At 40.4% G+C, this 19604-nt stretch overlaps 1 protein-coding gene across 1 annotated transcript in view; it reads right to left on the bottom strand.

The window, feature by feature from the left end:
- Positions 1-2409: 2409 nt before the first annotated feature.
- The window catches only part of SUPT6H (SPT6 homolog, histone chaperone and transcription elongation factor), a 78871-nt gene continuing 61676 nt past the window's right edge, over positions 2410-19604 (bottom strand). Inside the window, exons 24-37 of the mRNA XM_089693624.1 lie at positions 19409-19536; positions 16343-16550; positions 16098-16245; positions 15803-15945; positions 15579-15719; positions 15288-15483; positions 13577-13815; positions 11204-11317; positions 7595-7719; positions 7391-7503; positions 7150-7227; positions 6895-7064; positions 5481-5683; positions 2410-4543 (exon numbers count right to left, since the gene is read on the bottom strand). Of these exons, the coding sequence (XP_089549750.1) occupies positions 4357-4543; positions 5481-5683; positions 6895-7064; positions 7150-7227; positions 7391-7503; positions 7595-7719; positions 11204-11317; positions 13577-13815; positions 15288-15483; positions 15579-15719; positions 15803-15945; positions 16098-16245; positions 16343-16550; positions 19409-19536 (2193 nt within the window). The 3' untranslated portion in view covers positions 2410-4356. The remainder of the gene's footprint in view (positions 4544-5480; positions 5684-6894; positions 7065-7149; positions 7228-7390; positions 7504-7594; positions 7720-11203; positions 11318-13576; positions 13816-15287; positions 15484-15578; positions 15720-15802; positions 15946-16097; positions 16246-16342; positions 16551-19408; positions 19537-19604) is intronic.

Genomic DNA, 19604 nt, shown 5'->3' with positions numbered 1-19604 from the left:
AGCTATGCTCTCTCTCCAGGTGCTGTCCTGAAAGATGATTTGGGAAAGAGGACTTCTAAAGTCTACAAACATCTCTTATCAACAGAAACAGTAGATTGATTATTCAGTGCAACAATAGCTGGGTCCACAGCAGAAACAGACCACCTCCCGTTAAACTTTCCTTCAACAAATTACAAAATGGGCAGGGGGGGGGGGGGGGGGGAACCTCTGCGTTGACCAATTCTGCCTGATTTATAAATCAGGAAATGCTTACTAGTATTTTTTTTTTCCCAGAAGAGCGTGCAGGGGATGAGTAGCACTAGATGTTGCTATTCAGAGACTAGAGTTCACATGTTGGCTGCTGTCGACTCAACAAAAGAGTACACAGCAGCCAGCATATTATTAGAAGTTAACAGAGTCACATCATGAAATTTTAGCAGCAAAAAATTATTTGCAGCCGCAACATTCAAAACGGAAAGGCAGTATGGTGTGAAGCATGAAAGGTCTAATTACTAGGGTAAAGAAAAGCAGAAAACCATTGTTACACGCATTAGCATGCAGTGATTTCAGGAGCAGTAATTGTCTTTAGAAAAGATCATATATAGTTCAGAGAATTCTGTTTTAGACAGACAGGTTATATGTTGCATGTCTAAAAGAGCCAGAATTAGGAGGTTGAAGCAGTGTCAGTGTGAGATCTTGCGTCACAACAAAGCGCTGTCAATCTTGGAAGTTTCCTCAGGGCCTGCACTGGAATTCCCACTATTTGTTCCATATGCTCCCGTGAGCCTGCGATCCACCAGTGCGTGGGAGAATCATGCCCTTTGGGTACTTACAGACTGGATGTAGACTGGGGGGGGGGGGGTTAGTGTGACCAGTATGAAGGTATTGAAATAACCTTGGCACCATCCGATTTCCCATGGCTTTGTGTCTGATATATATCAGGCAACAGGTGAGACAGAAAATGAACCACTTGTATGGTCAGCAGAAAATGTTGACTGGAAGTGAGCAGTAAAGAGTTTTGAGCACCATGTCACTAGCCAGAGAGTATCTTCTGGTAGTGAGGTGGGAGAAAAGGCTGATTTTAAACAGATAAACACTATAGAAACCATTATAAGACAGAATAAAGCAAGATGATAAAAACCAGTGTATAAAAATAAATAAATAAACACTAAGTGTAGGATATCCATAACCTGCACCTTCAACACTGCTTGTGTGCACAAAACTGAGTGTGTCTTTTAGAGAGGGAAAAAAAAAAAGGGATACAATGTAGCATTACCCAACAAAACATTTATAGCCACAAATGTATGCAAGGGTACAGCGAAACCTGTCTTACCTTGTTTATGTTACTGGTCCCACTTAGGGTCCAGGCTTCACCTCTCATTGTGGGCATACTCTTGAAGGGGTCTTCAGGGTCCAGGTGCCATGGGAATGGACCATGGCACCTGGACCTGTATAGAACCCGGCAGCTAACTCACTCACTCGTTCCACGGAGAGCACCAAAATGCAGAATCCGATGCCCTATGCAAACATTACAGGCAAGCACTGCTAGTGTGAGGCCCAAGTACAGTTCCCAAGATGTACATACAGGGTGATCAATCCATTAATGGCTAATGAGCTGTAGGGAAATAAGCAGCAAATTCTTGATAGAAGAGTCAGTCGATGTAAGTAGGTGATAAATTGTCTCCAAACCAGAGAAGTGGTCCAGAACTTAACAACACTAGCAAAAAAAAACCCAGATCCTCACAGAGTGGGTGGAGTTAAATGGGTACACTGGGAGATGGTTCCCAGCAAAGCCTTGGTCATTGTTCAATCACCTGAAGGTAGTATTATTTAACCCAATGGTCTAAGAATGAATTTCTGTGTCCTACATTGTATGATTAAGATGTTGTATTTTACATCTTATTCGTTAACACTACCTCCCCCCAACCTCACCATGAAAAGCTGAATAATTATCCTAATCTTCTACATAAGAACTCTATTTGCCTCCCTTCTCTTTCTGCTCACTAGGCAAGTGCTGATGTAGGCTGTGCACTGCAAGTGTAGTTACTTTAGATCAGAGTGGAAGCTATGAATGAGGTGAAGCTCTGCTGATTTCTTTCATCAAATCTTGTGCAAGAAAAAATGCTATTTTTCTTGCATGTTCCCCTCAGATCTACAGCAACTGCAGCTTCACTTGGAGTGCACTTGCAATGCACAGCCTATCTGCCTTTAGTAAATGGACTCCAGTGTCTTTCAGGAAGGCTGCAACACCAGAACCTGAAAGCAGATACATGGAAATTTGCCTTCGGTTACACATCTAATAATGCACATAATGATGTGTGCACCACAGACACAGAACAAACTTAATAACAATAACGTGAAGAGGAGACTACAAGTGGCTTGGACTACATGAGTGCTGAGCTGGGGGACACGGATAAAAACAAAGGCTGGTAAATTTATTTATTTATTTTTTAGTATAGATATAGACTTCATGCACACAGGTATAATAATTTACTCCTATCTATGCTGGACCTTTCTGACAGCAGCTGGCAGAAAAATCACAGTAAAAAAACTGCTTGTTTTTGCATGTAATTAGCCCACCCCTCCCCCCTTCACCGTGAAGAGGACATGCCTCAGACCCACAGGACTTGGGGACAATTTTTACAGAATGGGATGTTGCCTTTTCTTTAAGAGTCCAAGGCTTGCTGCTTATGAAAGTAACTCTTCTTTGATACAGACGGCGTCTCCGATTTCTGATCTGTCACCTTCTTTACGGGTAGGAGCATGCTTTTACTCGTAATCACTTTCTAGATGAAGACTTTCAAGTATGGTCCAAATAAGTGTTGGCCCTGGAGACTGGCAAAACAGCATCCACTTGATGATGTCATCGCACAAGAACACTACGCTGGCCCTCCCCTTTTGAGCACTGCTACAGATTTGTAGCTCTCCACACAGAAATATCGGCCTACAAAGCACAAGTTACCACTGTAGGCAGGGACTACCACCTGCTCCACTACTACAGACAATAACCAGTCCAGATGCAGGGCCCAATATTAACTTCTCATGATAGGCATGTCCTGCAGGGCATTCTGGGACTTGACTACCCCTCTATGAGTATCACTGTCCTGGACCTGTAAACATCCCTTCCAGGTTACACAGTGCCCTGGAGATCGCTGCTTGCTGCATCCATCTAGCTCCAACCAGTAACATTACAGGCCATCTCTGTTCTTAAGATCTTTAGAGAGACATCTGTAGGAACATCCATCACCTAAGGATACTAGCTAAAACTTGGGGCTTTACCAAACTGGGAGGGGGTTTACCTGGGCAAGCAATTCTTGGCTTTTTTCTGGCCGAAGTTCATTGACCTGACAGTGGCAGCATAATCAAAGTAGCCATGAATATGAAGTGCCTTGTGATGTACAATTACAAAATCCGAGTCAGATTAGCCACTAGACGTGTAAAACTACAAATCTCTAACAAGAAGATTTAAGCCAGCGCAGGAAAAAAAAAAAAAGAAACATTTTTTCAATCAGGCATCTAACAAACAAAACTATAAATCATTTTGCCCAGACTATTTTATTTGCCTGCTGCCAAAACAAAACAAATAAAAATTATTAAAATAAAGATAATTTTAGGTGCCATCGGAAATCTAAGACACCTGTACACGGCAATGATAATGTTTTAAAAAACAAAAAGAAACTCATGTCGCACATATGCACCAAGCCTGTGTAGGGACACTGTTGCAAACTTACACTTAGCTGCACGTTGCAGTGAAGCATGAAAATAGAGCAAGGATGAAAAATAAATACCCAAATGCATAAAACATTGTAGCATGTTCCTCTATTTTTCTTTTTAGAGGATATTAGGAACAGAAACTATATTGTCTGCCCTCAGTTGCTTAATGCTCCCCATCAGCCTTTAGTTCCATGTATCTTTATAAAATGGCTCCAGCCAGTCAACATTATCATATTTATTACAGAAATGAGATCTTCGCTTCAGACCTCTCTTGTTTTATTTTGCATTCTTTGGCAGAATATGCAATTAAAAAAGAACAGTGAACCCCATTCTATGTTTAAAACATAGCCCATAAAAACTTAACTGTTTTTTTTTACTGAGGTCATCTTAGCACTTTTACCTCTCTTCTTGGAAGTAAACCAATACTTTAATATGAACACAATCTGACATTGATGCTTGGTGCTAAAGTATCATTTCAAGCACTTAAGTAAATTGAGCGTTGCACTGGAAGGGTCCAATCTTCCTAAGGTGATCAGTGGATATATCAGACCACTGAAACAACCATCCTCCACTAAGAGTTTGGGAATCTTTTTGTACAACTGTCAAAAATGGGGAGAGTAATGTTCTCATGTGTCCTTCGAGTTGGTTTCCCATCTCTTGCACTCATCGGTCCATTTCATCCAGCAGTGGTGTGGCATCCCCTGCGACAGACATAGGTGTACTCTCAATCATAGGACTTGGAGATGGACGAGGGGTTAACCGCTGTTTCTGTTTTCGCCTCTCTGCCTCTTTTTCATGCAGCCACTGTTCAGCCATTTTGCCCCAGTCAATAGGGGTCTGACTACTGGTTCTGGTAACAGACAAACGATCAGGATGTTAATGTAGAAGGATATATCACAATAATTATTTAGAAATAAAAAAAATAAAAAACACGGCTTGCAGCTATACTGAGCATGTTATGGGCGTTTAAGAGCCAGCAGGTGGATGGAGCTGCCCATGCTGGTTTATCAGCATCAAACAAGTACATTTTTACATAAAGGTAAATTAAGAAAATAGTTGTACCCAGGTGAAGAACTGAAAATTAGCATGCACTTGTCCTCTACTGTACATATCCCAGCCATTAATGGTGGAACCGGCAAAGACACAGTATGCTGCTTACTGCAAATCTTTGGTCAAGCAACCAACCCTGGTATCTGTACAATATCAGTTTATATATAAATAGCTTGGCTCATCTTAACCTCTTCTCATGCAGCGCTGGAGTCCCTTTAATAGGGCTTGTATGCCCAGTTGACAGGAATGAACAGCAATCATGTGCCCACTGTGATTGTTATAGGGGTCACACAATCAGGAGCCGGTTCCGCCAACAACCAATTGAGTGAACCAGCTTTAGTAAATCTACCCCTATGATTCATTAGACTGTAAACAGAATAAAAAAATGGGACTTAAAGTATGAAAAACCTGAGGCATTAAGTATATTTGTTTTTCAGCATGCAGAAAAGTTGCTCTCATTGATGAACCACAGGAATGACACTTTCACCGCACAAGAGTTTAAACAAAGGAAAAAAACAACTGAAATGTGTTTGCCTCATATTTAATGAAACATTGCACCCTCTCCACTGATGCTGTCTGTGGGTTTAGAAAGCAGCAAAATACTGGAACTTTTGTCATACTGGATTAAAGGATTTTCCTTCCTTAATTCAATGTAGTTTTTGAGAATAAAAGGCATTGGTATAAAAGAAACAATAAAAATCTAAATTTGATTAAGAATAAATAGATGCTATACTTACTTGGATTGCTGTCTGTGTCGGGAACTTGATGTTGAAGAACTTTGTGAATGAGAGGACTGTGGTGTGGGTGCGGGGGTTGGTGTAGCACTTGGCGGTAGCTGATGGTACTGTGGTGTTGTGATAGGTTGGCTGGGAGTAGCATACGAGTAGCTGGGGGTCATCAGAGGCGTAGCCATAGGCTGCTGTGCTGGAGTTGCAAAAACCTTCATAAGGAAAAAAAAAAAAAAAGATTGTTAATGTAGCATATGCAGAAAATAAATGATTACACAAAAGTAAATGTTTCCAACAGCATACTATGCTAGAACTGGAAAACAGTCAAAATGATATTAAAGTGGAACTAAAGGCAGAGATACTTACCTCTCCAATGATCCCCCTCTTGTACTGGCATCTTCTCCAGTGTGCTGGTTTTCTGACCTCTTCATTGGCTGGCGTTGGATGATGTCACTCCTGTGCATGCAGGAGCTTGCCATCCAGGCACACAGGATTGGGCCGGGCGCTGTAAGCTGAGCTGCGTATGCGCAGCTCAGCTTACATTCCGGGGATCGCGGTGATCAGTCTGATGCACACGACACCCTCATCTGTATCCTCTAACAAGCTTCTTCTGGGCACATTTTCGGCCACCTTGACCATCGATCCCGCACATGTGCAAGAGTCATTCATCTTGGCACACTTGATTGGCCGATGTGAGATGACGTTACTCCTGTGCATGTTGCATTTACATTCTAGAGGACTATGAACAGCCAGGTCATTCTTTAATCGCAAAAGAGATATTGCATGTCTCTTACAGTATGCAATAAAGAGCCTGCCTATTGACGAAAAAAAAATAGTGTTTAGTTCTGCCTTAGCAGCCCAAGCTGTTCAGCAAAAGGTGGCAGTTAGAGGGTTGGGACACACCATTTACCACTAACAGGGGTGCTTACAATGGTCAGCTAATATTTATGTATATCCTTTACACCCCCCCAAAAAAATAAAAACCTATTTCTGTTACTGTTTAAAAAGTGTTAGCTGGAATTCATGATTACATTTTAAGTCACTTGTAAAGTCCATCTAAAACTACCATCTCCACTGTTTGACAAGGCTGCTGTCCAAGAGTAGCTACGTTGCTCCTCTATAGATGCAGTGGAGATATGAACATAGCTACTCTAAGACAGAAAATGTGTTGTTGGTCAAATAGCAGGTGAAAAAGGAATACAAGCCTGAAAAAAATGAAAAACTAACACAGCCACCACATTCAATGATTGCTAAGCTACAATATATAGTTTTTAACACACACACACACAATACTTTTGTAAAAATCACTAATTTTAGAGCAATAACTGTTCAATAAATCAATAACACAATAAAAACTGGCATGAAATCATCCATTACTGCCAATGTCTTTATAAAAAAAAAAAAAAAGAAAGAAGATACTTACATGATAAGCACTGCTCCCACCTCCACTGCCTCCACCATAACCATACTGACTGGATGCCCATTGAGCTGGCGTTGCATTGGGATTTTGCCCATGCCCAGTAACTGCAGCAATAGCGTTAAACATTTGGGAAGTCATGTTTTGCGGGAGAGCATTCACAGCACGGGTCAGATCTGCAAGCATAAAATAATTTAAAAAAATTAGTTCAAACAGCTAAGAAAATATGTTTAAATTAAGAAACTGAAGAAGGCCACTTACCGGCAAGATTAATATTGGCAGGGGTGGCACTCATGGAGGCCGGAGTCCTAGTTCTACTGCTGCTACTAGGGGTAATACCTGTAAGACACAGAATTTATAAGTCTATAATAAGTATACTGAAGGTATGCAATCATGGCTCAAAGTTGTGGGCAGCACATAAAAAAAACAGCCATTTTAAGTAACTGTTCACATATTTTCCATCCTTGCTATGTACACTTCACAAAATTAACAACCCACTCACCTGGTACAGGGTCTTGGTAGTGGTCTTTGAACCATCGGAAAAGGCCATTGACTGTAGGGAATATCTGTCCCCTATATCTGAAACCTTCAGGTGTCACTGTTATGTACTCAATTCTAGAACAAAATATATTAAATAAAACGATTACGTTTATGAACTGTCAAATAAGGGCCTTTACAGACTGGCAAAAGCAGTCACAGCACTCACCTTGGCTTAGCTCGGGGCTGATATCCTAGCAAAAATTTGCCTGGGAGCTCCTTATTAGCTGAGATAAAGTATGGAATGAATGTAGGCTTTTCCTTCTTTGTTTTTATCAATAATTCTTCCAATTTCTGAATATGGACAATGAAAACAAGAACAGTTGTATGAGAAATTATAGACCGGACTGAAGACAAGACAGCCAATTGTAGCGAGCAATGTAAAAACTATGCTTGAAGAAAAACTACAATTTTGACTTACCTGTAAATACCTTTTCTTGGAGTACAGTACACGACATAGTACGTGTAGACACAGACCATGGGTTATATACAGCTACCTTCAGGTGAGTGAACGCTGGTAAAATGTTTGCTGGGAATTCCCCCCAGTGCACCCACATAACCCCACCCAGTCAACCCCAAAAGTAGGACTTCAATTTTGTAGTAAGCAATAAAGAGAAACAGAAAACAGAGGGGTGGTACCTTTGTCCTGTACTGTGCTCCAAGATATGGCATCTAAGAGCAAGTCAAAATTCCCATTATCTTAATTGTACAGTACAAGACACAGGATGTGTAGTCAATCTGTGGGACGTCCCCAAGCAAAAAGCAGAAGGGTGGACAACAATGGCAAAAGGTCCACAAGAAAACAAGGGTCAACAGACATAAAAACACTGAGATGACAGCTTAAAGAATCTTGTGCCTGAAGCTCGCATCAGCAAATGCCTGGAGATCCACCGAGTAAAATTTTGTGGAGGTATGAAAAAAATGACCAGGGCCCTGATAGGGAAGAGGGGAACCCTTTCCTTGTAGGCACAAGCCCTGGAAAGTAGCTGCCTAAGCCACCAAGTTATGGTGGAAGAGGAAGCAGGATGACCCTTCTTGGGACCCACAGGGAGGACAAAAAAGGAATCAGTTTTCCAGAATGAAGTGGTTGCTGTTCAGTAAATCCTAACACTACAAAGTGATGGAGAGTGCAAATAACTACTGTATAACAAAGAAACTACAGTATATGTGCAATGCAAAATACGCCATCATGAAATAAATCATGAAACACATAAAATGGTGCCAAACACAAGCATCACAAAAGTAATAAAAAAAAGTGTCCATTATAGGTTCATTGATGTGAATTCATCCACCGATGAAGCAATTTATGTGAATGATGCGCTGATGAATCTCTCATTCCATACACAGCTTACTCCACACCAGTCTGCTTCCAAAGGAGACACAGTATCACAAATATAAAGCAGGGCTGTACAACCAACAGGACAGGAAAAGAAGCTCTAAGTCTGCTTTCACACTGATCTATTTTTATTCCATTGTTGCATCAAAAAAAGCGGAAGAAAATCGCATGACCATTAAATCCTATGGAACGCTTTACACTGGTCAATTGCGAGTCCATTGCGTTTTTCAAAGTTCTGCTTGCTGCATTTTTAATGCTGTTATAAAAAAACGCATCAAAAACTCACCTCCCCATTGAAATGAATGGAAAACGCATCATAAACTTAGCAAAAATGCATCAAAATTGCACCCATGGTTGTAGTTTTGGTGTTATGTTTTTTTCCCAGAGGTGAAGACCAAGAACTGAGCAATCAAAGACTGTGAGCAGTCTTCAGTGAGCAAAGAGCCAGCGACCAGTCACAGTCTCTCTGCTCCTCCAGCGCTCATTGGAGCGACGGGCCGTGGAGGGGACGGGAGCAGCTGGCTTAGGCTCTCAAGGCCTCTCTGAGAGGCTGAGTCAGCTGCTGGTCCAGGCATCTGGGGGGATCCCAACTTTAAAGTCTCCGATCTCCAGACCCTGGAACGGGTCAGTTACATCAGCCAACAGTGGGCTTTAGCCCCCTGTCAGCTGAAAACGGGTTACACGAGTGCCGTGACGGTGCTGACCAATCAGAAGCCGTCTAGACCATACTGTCATCCTTGCTAGGAGAGGAGAGAAAGCCGTGCGGATTTCAAATCCCCAGATCTGTCAAGCGGCTATCTCTCCACTCCTTGCAGGGATGACCGTACCGGCTAAATGGCTTCTGATTGGTCAGCACCGTGATCAAAAGCCGTACTGTCATCCCTGCACTAAGAGGAGGGAAAGCCGCAGGAATTTAAAATCCCCGGCTTTTCCTTCTGTGACAAGCATGGGATCCACACAGGGAGGTTTCCCGCATCCCTCCTGTGTGAACTCAGGCTGTGATAAGCCTGGGTTCAAACATGAGCAATGGGGAAACCACATGTGATTTGGACAGGAATTGCATTCCTGTTGAAATCACATGCTAGTCTGTGCGGTGCAATTTGCATATATACATTTTGTATTGACACAAATTGCACCGCAAAAGTGACGGTACTCAGTATCGGCGAGTACTTGACCGAAGGTATCGATACTCGTACTCACAGATCAAAAATGAGCATCGGTGATTACCCAACCGAAAGCCTGAAGTATCTCAACAGTCTTGCGGACATTGGCAAATAGCTGAAAGGGAGAAGAGTCTTTAAGAAGAAGAACGTCTAGGTAACCCGTGACCTGAATACCCCAAATTCTTAAGAGGGCAAGTACCTTTGTAAATACTGCGAGTGCAGAGGATAAGCCAAATGGCAGTGCGATAAATTGGAATTGTTTGTTTCTTATTTCGAAGCACTGATGAGGTGGGTAAATGGCAATATGTGGATAGATATCTTGAATGTCTATGGATGCTAGGTTCTCTTCATCTCAAAGAAGCAATAACCAACCTTGCAGATATCATAGAAAACTTTGGAACTGGAAGGTACTTAAGGGATTTTACATGAAGGATAGGATGAATACTCCCGCATTGGGTTTTGGTACTGTGAACAGGTTTGAATATCCTTTCAATCGGTCCTCCAAAGGAATCAGGATGACCACTCCCTAAAACAAGAGATGGTTTAAGGCGGTTTGCAAATCTGAGTACCAGAGTCAGGTTGCACAACCTCTCTTACTGTTGTGCACCCTGTAAATTCCGTATTGTGTTACATAACCACAAATACTCATATTGTTTCTCTCTATTCTTTTTACCACTGTATAACTTTTTCTGATAAACCTGAATAAAGATTCAGGTAAAAAAAAGCATATCTGAAGCCCACACTTTTTATTTTTGGATGGAACCTGCAATATTTAAAACCATTCAAACACAACAGAAAGTGAGAGGAAATCTCTCCAAGGCAAGGTAAATCCACTCTTATCACCGCAACTAATGCTCTCTAATTCCTTCCATTCCTGTTCTGAAAACAACTCAAATTTTTTAAGTGCTTATTATTATACCACTTATAGCCCTGATGACAGTGGCCATCAGCAAAACAAAAGAGTGAAAGTCTAGAAAAGAGACACAGACAGCATAAAAACATGATAGAGGTTCTTGTCCCCTCACTAGTATCGAAATTGAAAAAATTAGGGCTTTAGATAAATTGAAAAAAAAAAAACCAAAAAAACAAAACAAAACACGCACACACTAAAGAACAGAGACCCTGTATACAGTGGCATGAGATAATTAATAAAAATGAATTTTCTAGTCATTTGTAAGACCTAGTAAGATAGATATAATTTGTGTTAGCTATACAATTACCCTTGCAATGCTGAGTCAGGAAATCAAAGATCAAATTACAAATCTACAGCCACACTAACCTTTTTATCGCCAGAATTGCAGTCCTGGTAATATTTGTGGTTTATAAGATCTCTTGCAAAAGATGCCATTGGCTGCACAAATCGAGCAATGATTTCATCTAAGTCCTCAAACTCCTAAAAACAGAAAAAAGATATCCAGCAAGGATAGAGAGTGAGAGAATAAATGAAATGGTTGAATTCTTCACTATGTATGCTTTGCCAAGATATTTATTCAAAAGCACAAAGAAACGATTCTGACAGCAGTAGATTTAACAGAGTCAACTGTTTTAGTACAAAACAAAGCTCTCCGTATGTGCTCCCGTGTCAGCAAAAATAAATAAATATCTCTATATATATATATATATATATATATATCTATATCTATATATCTATATATATACACATACATATACACACACACATATATATATATATATATATATATATATATATACACACACATATATATACAGTTGTGTTCAAAATAATAGCAGTGTGTTGAAAAAAGTGAATAAAGCTCAAAATTCTTCCAATAGCTTTTATTTCCATACACACAAATGCATTGGGAACACTACACATTCTATTCCAAATCAAAACATGAAGAATAATAGATCAAATTTGTGTTGTTCCTCTAAAAAAATTGAAGAAAAGTGAATATTAGACTGTTCAAAAAAATAGTGTTTGTATTCTTCTTTACAAACTCAAACATTCACTATATAAACTGAAAAATGTTTGAAGATTTTGCTTTCCTTTGAATCACTTAATGAATATTTCGTTGTATAAGCACTGTTTCTGAGAACTGCTGTACATCTGTGTTGCATGGAGTCAACCAACTTCTGGCACCTGTGAACAGGTATTCCAGCCCAGGATGATTGGACTACATTCCACAGTTCTTCTCTATTTCTTGGTTTTGCCTCAGAAACTGCATTTTTGATGTCACCCCACAAGTTTTCTATTGGATTAAGATCCGGGGATTGGGCTGGCCACTCCATAACGTCAATCTTGTTGGTCTGGAACCAAAATGTTGCACGTTTACTAGTGTGTTTGGGGTCGTTGTCTTGTTGGAACACCCATTTCAAGGGCATTTCCTCTTCAGCATAAGGCAGCATGACCTCTTCAAGTATTCTGATGTATTCAAACTGATCCATGATCCCTGGTATGCGATAAATAGGCCCAACATCGTAGTATGAGAAACATCCCTATATCATGATGCTTGCGCAACCATGCTTCACTGTCTTCACAGTGTACTGTGGCTTGAATTCAGTGTTTGGGGGGTCATCTGACAAACTGTCTCCGCCCACTAGACCCAAAAAGAACAATCTAACTTTCATCAGTCCACAAAATGTTGCACCATTTCTCTTTAGGCCAGTCAATGTGCTCTTTGGCAAATTGTAACCTCTTCAGCAAGTCTTTTTTTCAACAGTGGGACTTTGCGGGGGCTTCTTGCAGAGAGCTTGGCTTCACATAGGCGTCTTCTAATTGTAACAGTACTCACAGGTAACTTTAGACCTTCTTAGATCATCCTGGAGCTGATTGTTGGCTGAGTCCTTGCCATTTTGGCTATTCTTCTATCCATTCGAATGGTAGTTTTTCGCTTTCTTCCACATCTTTCAGGTTTTTGGTTGTCATTTTAAAGAATTTGCGATCATTTTAGCTGAGCAGCCTATCATTTTGTGCACTTCTTTCTATGTTTTCCCCTCTCCAATTAACTTTTTAATCAAGGTACGCTGTTCTTCTGAACAATGTCTGGAACGACCCATTTTCCTCAGAATTTCAGAGAGAAATACACTGTAACCAGCATGTACAACATTTGCTGCCTTCCTTTCTGTAGCCGTCCTCAGATCTATGCCTTGTAATAATCCTGTCTCTGAGCTCTGCAGGCAGTTCCTTTGACCTCACTATTTTTGCGCTAATATAGTATGCATTACCAGCTATGAGGCCTTTTATAGAGAAGTGTTTGCCTTTCCAAATCATGTCCAATCAATTTATTTTACCACAGGTGGACTCCAATTAAGGTGTAAAAGCATCTCAGCAGGCATAAAAAAAATAGGAGGCACCTGAGCTAAATTTTAAATGTTGTTGCAAAGAGTCTGAATACTTATGCCATAGTGATATTTCAGTTTTTCCTTTTGCATACATTTCTAAAATTCTGTTTTGACTTTGTCATTACGGAATCCTGAGTGTAGATTGAGGGAAAAAAATGACTTTAAAACTGTAGCATGAAGGTGATTGAAAAAAGTGAAGGGAGGCTGAATGCTTTATGAATGCACCATAAAAAAACACAAAATTAAAAAAAAAAAAAAACACAAAAATATTTATATATGTAAACTCACACGCAAAGTAAAGTCATATTAAATGTACATTTCTGGTTGCACACTGCTCACTTCTTCATACCTCATTGTTAATCCATAGCGTTGACCCCAGACTGAAGGCATTCTCCTTCCCTTCCTCTCGTATATCCACATGTTGGTAAATACCTTCGCTAACCTTCCATGTGACTGTCAGATGATTTTCCCCTTTACTGCTTGGTCGAATAACAACATCTCCTTGGTCCATTGTCTCCATCATCTTCTCAGCTTGCTTGAAGTTAATATTGTGGAAAGAGGGATGTGCAATGACACGTTTTATGTAAGCTGAAAATGCACAAATACACTGGATTAATCGGCATTCTAGGGTTGCCAATGACACTACTATCCTAGAAAAAAAAAAGCTGTACTAAACATAATAGTCATTAAAGCTACTGACCTAAAAAGGATGCTGTGCAGACAGTTAAGCCATCAAACACTACCAGAGATGAAAGTCAGCAAATATTGCAGCAAGTTGTACATTCATGTGAATGTGTCTGGAGATTATTATGAAAAAAAGAACCATTGCGATGGCTTAATATCTGCCTGTATATGACTGCTGTATATTCAAATACCCATAAAGGAACATCATTAGGTCTGCTCAAAATTGTTGACTGGATTTGTTTGGGTATCTGTTGATGAGCATAAAAAAACTAGCTCATCAACAGAGGACCAACCCATGTGCATCCCTTTTAAGATATAGAACACGGTTTTCTGGACTCTACGCAGTTTGGAATTCTCCATTAACAGTCAGCTGTTGATATTAAAATTGTCATCTATTCATCTGAAACATCTGTTATGACCATGTAATGAATAAGAAACTACAACCAATTTATACATGTAGTTTAATTATTCGTCATCTGTATCATCTTACATTGTTGCTTTTGGCAGTCCACCACATTAAACCTGAAACAAAAGAGGGCAACGAGGGGCAAAAAAGAATCACACAGTGCATATCTGCCCAATTTGACCCCTTTTGCTTCAGATTCTCCCTGGATGCCCAGAACAGCTTTAGGGATGGCAGAGTAGAATCCCGCAGTGGCAGTTTGCTTTACTCAGTACACAGCAACACCACCAGGAGGTTTATTGCTCAATGTTTATGTCTGCTGTATCTTTTTAAATTTACTTTTCTCTATATGGAGTCATTATGTTGTCTGTGCATAAAAAAGACCTTTCAAATTGTTTTTTGGCATAAGGGCAGATTTGACCCTTGCTAACTCTCTTTGGTACAGTAGGGCTGTTTACACTATAATATACTATATTAGCTATAATAATCATCATTGCTGTTGATAATATTACAAGGTCACTATAGCGCTTTTAAACCTGTTGATATTTTAACTGAAGTGGGCTTATAAACCTGGGTGATATGATCACTAGGCAGCATCCAACATTACCCCCCAGTCACATCAAGCCCGACTTTGAAATCGTGTGACTTACAGTGAAGTCGCACAATTTCAAAGTCAGGTGAGATGCCAATTCCAGGTGCGATTTGCAAGACATCTGACACAGAGGTCTATGCAAATCGCACCAAAAGTAGCACATGTACTACTTTAGAAATCGGTGCGGCTCCAACCAAGTCGTAACCGCACCGATTTGCTAATAGGGTGCAACTTGGCATACGATTTGCAAGTCGCATGGCATGCAAATTGCATGCCAAGTTGCACCCAATGTGACCGGGGTGTTATTCTAATTGGAAGTTATTACACTGTAACAATTTATGAATCCCTTTTCTATTATGTAGAAGCCAAGAGCTTACTCACTGGTACGCTGCTGTTTCTTTTTCAGCTCTTCATCCTGTTTTAGATGTGAAGTCTCTGTGTCAAAGTCATAGTAAGTGTCCTTGGGTAACTTCCACTCATTGTTTTTGTCCATTAAGTCTGAGGATCTGCATGTCATGTCCACACTAAACTTTTCAATGTTGATTTTCATTATTCGACAATGTACAGTCATGCCCACCTAAATTGGAAAGAAATAGTCATATCACGGTTACCGTTTATCTCAATCCATCATAGCTATAACAAAACAAGCCTCCCTACAATACTGTCACATACCTTTACTCTTTCTTCAGGCCGTTTAACTACTTTATCACTAATAAATTTTGTTGGGATGAAGCCAGTCACACCATTGTCTAGCCGTGTTTTAACACCAATAGCTTGACCAGGGCAAGAACCGCTGTCAAAATGATTCCATACCTACAACAAAAAATGATCACCTGATTATCACATAAAGGGAAAATAATACCTGCATACGTTACCTTTATTTTAAGACAGCATACCTCACTAAGCTCTGGGAAATTATCTTGTTGGCAAAATGGACACTGCCAAAGCCCCGTCTCATCATTCCTGATAGCTTGGTCGTAACTTTCTCCTTGAGGTCTTCTATGCGCTATACCAGTAACACTACAGGTTATCAATTTACCTGAAAAAAAAAATAAAAAGATCAATACAGCTCTCAAGCATGTCAAGTGGTCAGTGATTTTAAAAAAACAAGAAAATACATTTACTGAATGAAATCTTTCCAAATATGCCATGTAGGATGAAATATAAAGGGGGGGGGGAAGAGAAAATCACCTATATAGAATGTCTCTGGCGTTTCTCTGGTCAGCATGTTAAAGACCTCCTCAGGGTTAGCTGACCTGTAAGGTGTTCGAAGGTCTTTGTACCTGCAGCTAAGCTCAGCTCGAATATCATACAATGTGATATGTTTATCACCATAACCCTGCAAAGGAGAGGAGAAGTTTATTGTGCCAGTTTAAGTATGCTTTAAATAAAGAAAAGAAAAAAGTGATTGTTTTTTTTTTGTTTTAAAAAGGTACCTGTCTCTCAAGTTCTTCAGCAAAAGCATCCAAATCAAGATCCTTCAGTCTCTCAGGATTTTCTAGAATCTCCTCTAAAGCTCCTGCAGGGTTAGCATCTTCAGCAGACTCATCATACTCTAACGCATCAACTGCCATTTTGCGTGCCCACTCGTAGGTTTCAGGGTGCACTCTCGAGCCATCCAATACTTCAATATAGGAGTCCGTACTAGATTGAGAAAATGATACAATGTTATGATGCTGCAGGAAATGTATCAATCCTTAACTACATTATCTCAGACCGAGTTCACAATGATGCGGTGTGGGAAACGCTGCGAATACTGTGCGTTTTCCACACTGCATTGCAATCGGATGGCAACAGGTTGCAGATTAAAAATAATTAGACCAGTAAATAGAGTGTTTAGCTCTTACTTGCCAATTCAGTGGTAAAACCACATGATAAAATCTCTGTCACCGCAGGGACACACACGAAACAGTTGTTTCCTATGTGTCCCATTCACACTGCAATGCAGCCTAGCACTGCGTTGCAGCCTGCTGCGACACAATGCAATCATGATGCATTTTATCGCAACACACCAGCCCGAATCGCACTGCAATGTCTGGTAGCAGTGAATGAAATCTGTTTTGTACACTTCGTATAAAATCATACAAAAAAGAAAAAAAAAAGGGAGCAGTGCGATGCGTTGAATTGCTCGAGCTACTCTGTGATTTAGCGGGGTGAACAGTGTGAATTCGCTTCAAATGTAACAACTGATCCTCCTTTTGTCAACATTATTATATTGCAGCTTTCCCATGAGTGCTTACAATTGCAACAGTATTCTAAAATTAAATGTTAACTTTTCTACTAAATGGGAATTCAAGATAATTCCCTCTCTACAATTATAAATTAGGTTTACTGTTCTAAAAGAGGGGTGTGCAACCTTTTGATCTTCCTGACCCACATTGGAAAAAGAAAAATTGTCTTGGGCCACATATAAAATACACAGATAACAATAAGGATAGCTGATGGGTAGTTCCTCCTGTGGCTCTTAGTGGGAGGGTATCACTATGACGACAGGTCGCCGGCGGCTTCACCTTTTTGTGACCGTCTATGGAGCCAGAGATTACCTATAGGGATTGCTGCTGGAAACAGACAAATGCGTCCAGCAGTGATCACCACAAGTAATCGCTGGCTTTGGAGGGGAGTGAACAGGTGTGGCCGCCAGAGCACTGTCAATATAATGAATGGAGTCGACAGCTGCACCTACCTGCTGAGAGCCGCAGGTGGAACTTTTGCTGACAGCCCAACCCATCACACCCCTAGATCCGGCCAAGCAGCATTTACTTTTCAGGTGCTCCTGATGCCAATGCTACTGTAAAAATGGCAGCCACAGTAACCCTTCCAGCATGCATATGCCTGGCTTGTCAAGGTAGGCTGCTGGGCTGCTATGTTTGCACGGCATCCCCCTTTTCCCTACAGCCGAGCATGGGCCAGGGTTGTCTGTTGGCTGCCGTGGCTGCTGTGCTTGCAAAGCATCCCCGGCCACATGCTAAATTCTCTGAGCCTGCATATGGCCCGTGGGTTGGACAACCTTGTTCTAAAAGGAAACTTGATTTGTAGGTATGACAATAACCTGCTATAGCCAACTCTTCCGTAACCAGGCAATCAAAACTGAAAGTCAATTCTGGATTATCTGTGCAGCTTTGTATACACTGACCAAGAATGTCAGCCCCAGGCACTGTGACAGGTAATAGCCATTCTGACAAATTCCTTGACATTGTTTTACAGTGATTTAACAAAGGTGTCCTTTTATGAAACAGAGATCAGCAGCGATCCTATTAGGATCATTGCTGATCTCAGATCATTAGTGGTTTAGGGAACAGAGATGATTAGCGGAGAACATGTTCTACGCTGATCATCTCAGCACACAGACTGCCAGTGTATGAAGGAGCGATGTCAGCCCTTCACTGGCGATCTGTGTTCTCCCTCCAGATTCTTCAGCCCAGAGCTGGGGAATCGGAGGAACCGCAAATGAAGAAGCGATAATTTACCGCTGCTTAGTAAACTGTGTTTGACCGATCTTACTGTATTCTCGCAAGATTACAGTAACAGCAGCCATTTTCTAGCGTTCAAAGCGTTTGTAGATCGCTTCTCTCTTCTACAATCTACATTGATTCATAAAAAGGCATTCAGAGAACTGTCTCCTCTGAGAATGCCAGAGAACTGAGCAGCGGTCATTTACCGCTGCATGATAAAAGGACACCAAAATATAATTAAGTTACAATAAAAGGTAGAAATTCAGCAAGCGCTAGAAACTGAAACAATAAAAGCAGCTAATGCACTAAAAGGAAACAAAAAAACCCTCTAAATGATATAACAATAAAAGTGCAGCGTTAAATATATGAAAAAATATCACCACTTAAAATTTAAAATTATTATTTTAAAGGTGCACCTGATGAAATGTCCAAAATATATAAGTTCAATATAGGTGAAAAGATGTAATCAAAAAGGTGACTCTAGGTGATGGCTCTAGTAATCCCGATAGGCATATGATTCGGTGATGTGCAAAGAATAATAAAATTGCGCACTCACCAGATGCGCAATTTATGTGCACAATAATCTCATCAAATGTACCAGAGGTTCCCTCTTTATCCTGGGAAGGATGCCGCATGGAATGTGTAGATTCTTCCCTAGCGGTTGGATAATGGGATGGCGTCTTAGGAGTCTCCTCTTGTTGCACTTTTTATGACTGTGGCCTGACACATTTGATGAGATTATTGCACATGTAAATTGCACATCTGGTGAGTGCGCAATTTTATTATTATTCTTTGCACATCACTGAATCATATGCCTATCAGGATTACTAGAGCCATCACCTAGAGTCACCTTTTTGATTAAATCTTTTCACCTATATTGAACCTATATTATATATTTTGGACATTTCATCAGGTGCACCTATAAAATAATTTTATCTTTTAAGTGGTGATATTTATTCATATATTTAGCGCTGCATTTTTATTGTTATAGAAGTTACAGCTTATAATCTATTTTAACCGTTTAAACAACTCAAAAATTTAAATACAAACCTATCACCAAGGGAGTTTGTGTCAATCTTGATGAAACCAGCGCAGTTAATAAAAACTTTGGGACCCATATGACACATTGTAACCAGCTGAGTACGATTTTCTAGGCGTGTATTGTTTTGTTTGAGGATCTGAAAACAAAAAACAAAGATCTAGACAGTGTATATAAACAATGCATTTCTGCTACTTGCACCCTTTT

This window comes from Staurois parvus, unplaced genomic scaffold, assembly GCF_062004578.1.
Source record: "Staurois parvus isolate SC_StPar_1 unplaced genomic scaffold, SC_StPar_1.0 ptg000635l, whole genome shotgun sequence".
In the NCBI taxonomy this organism is placed as follows: domain Eukaryota; kingdom Metazoa; phylum Chordata; class Amphibia; order Anura; family Ranidae; genus Staurois; species Staurois parvus.
Note: the sequence above shows the minus strand (reverse complement) of the source record. Positions and strands in the feature narration are given on the sequence as shown.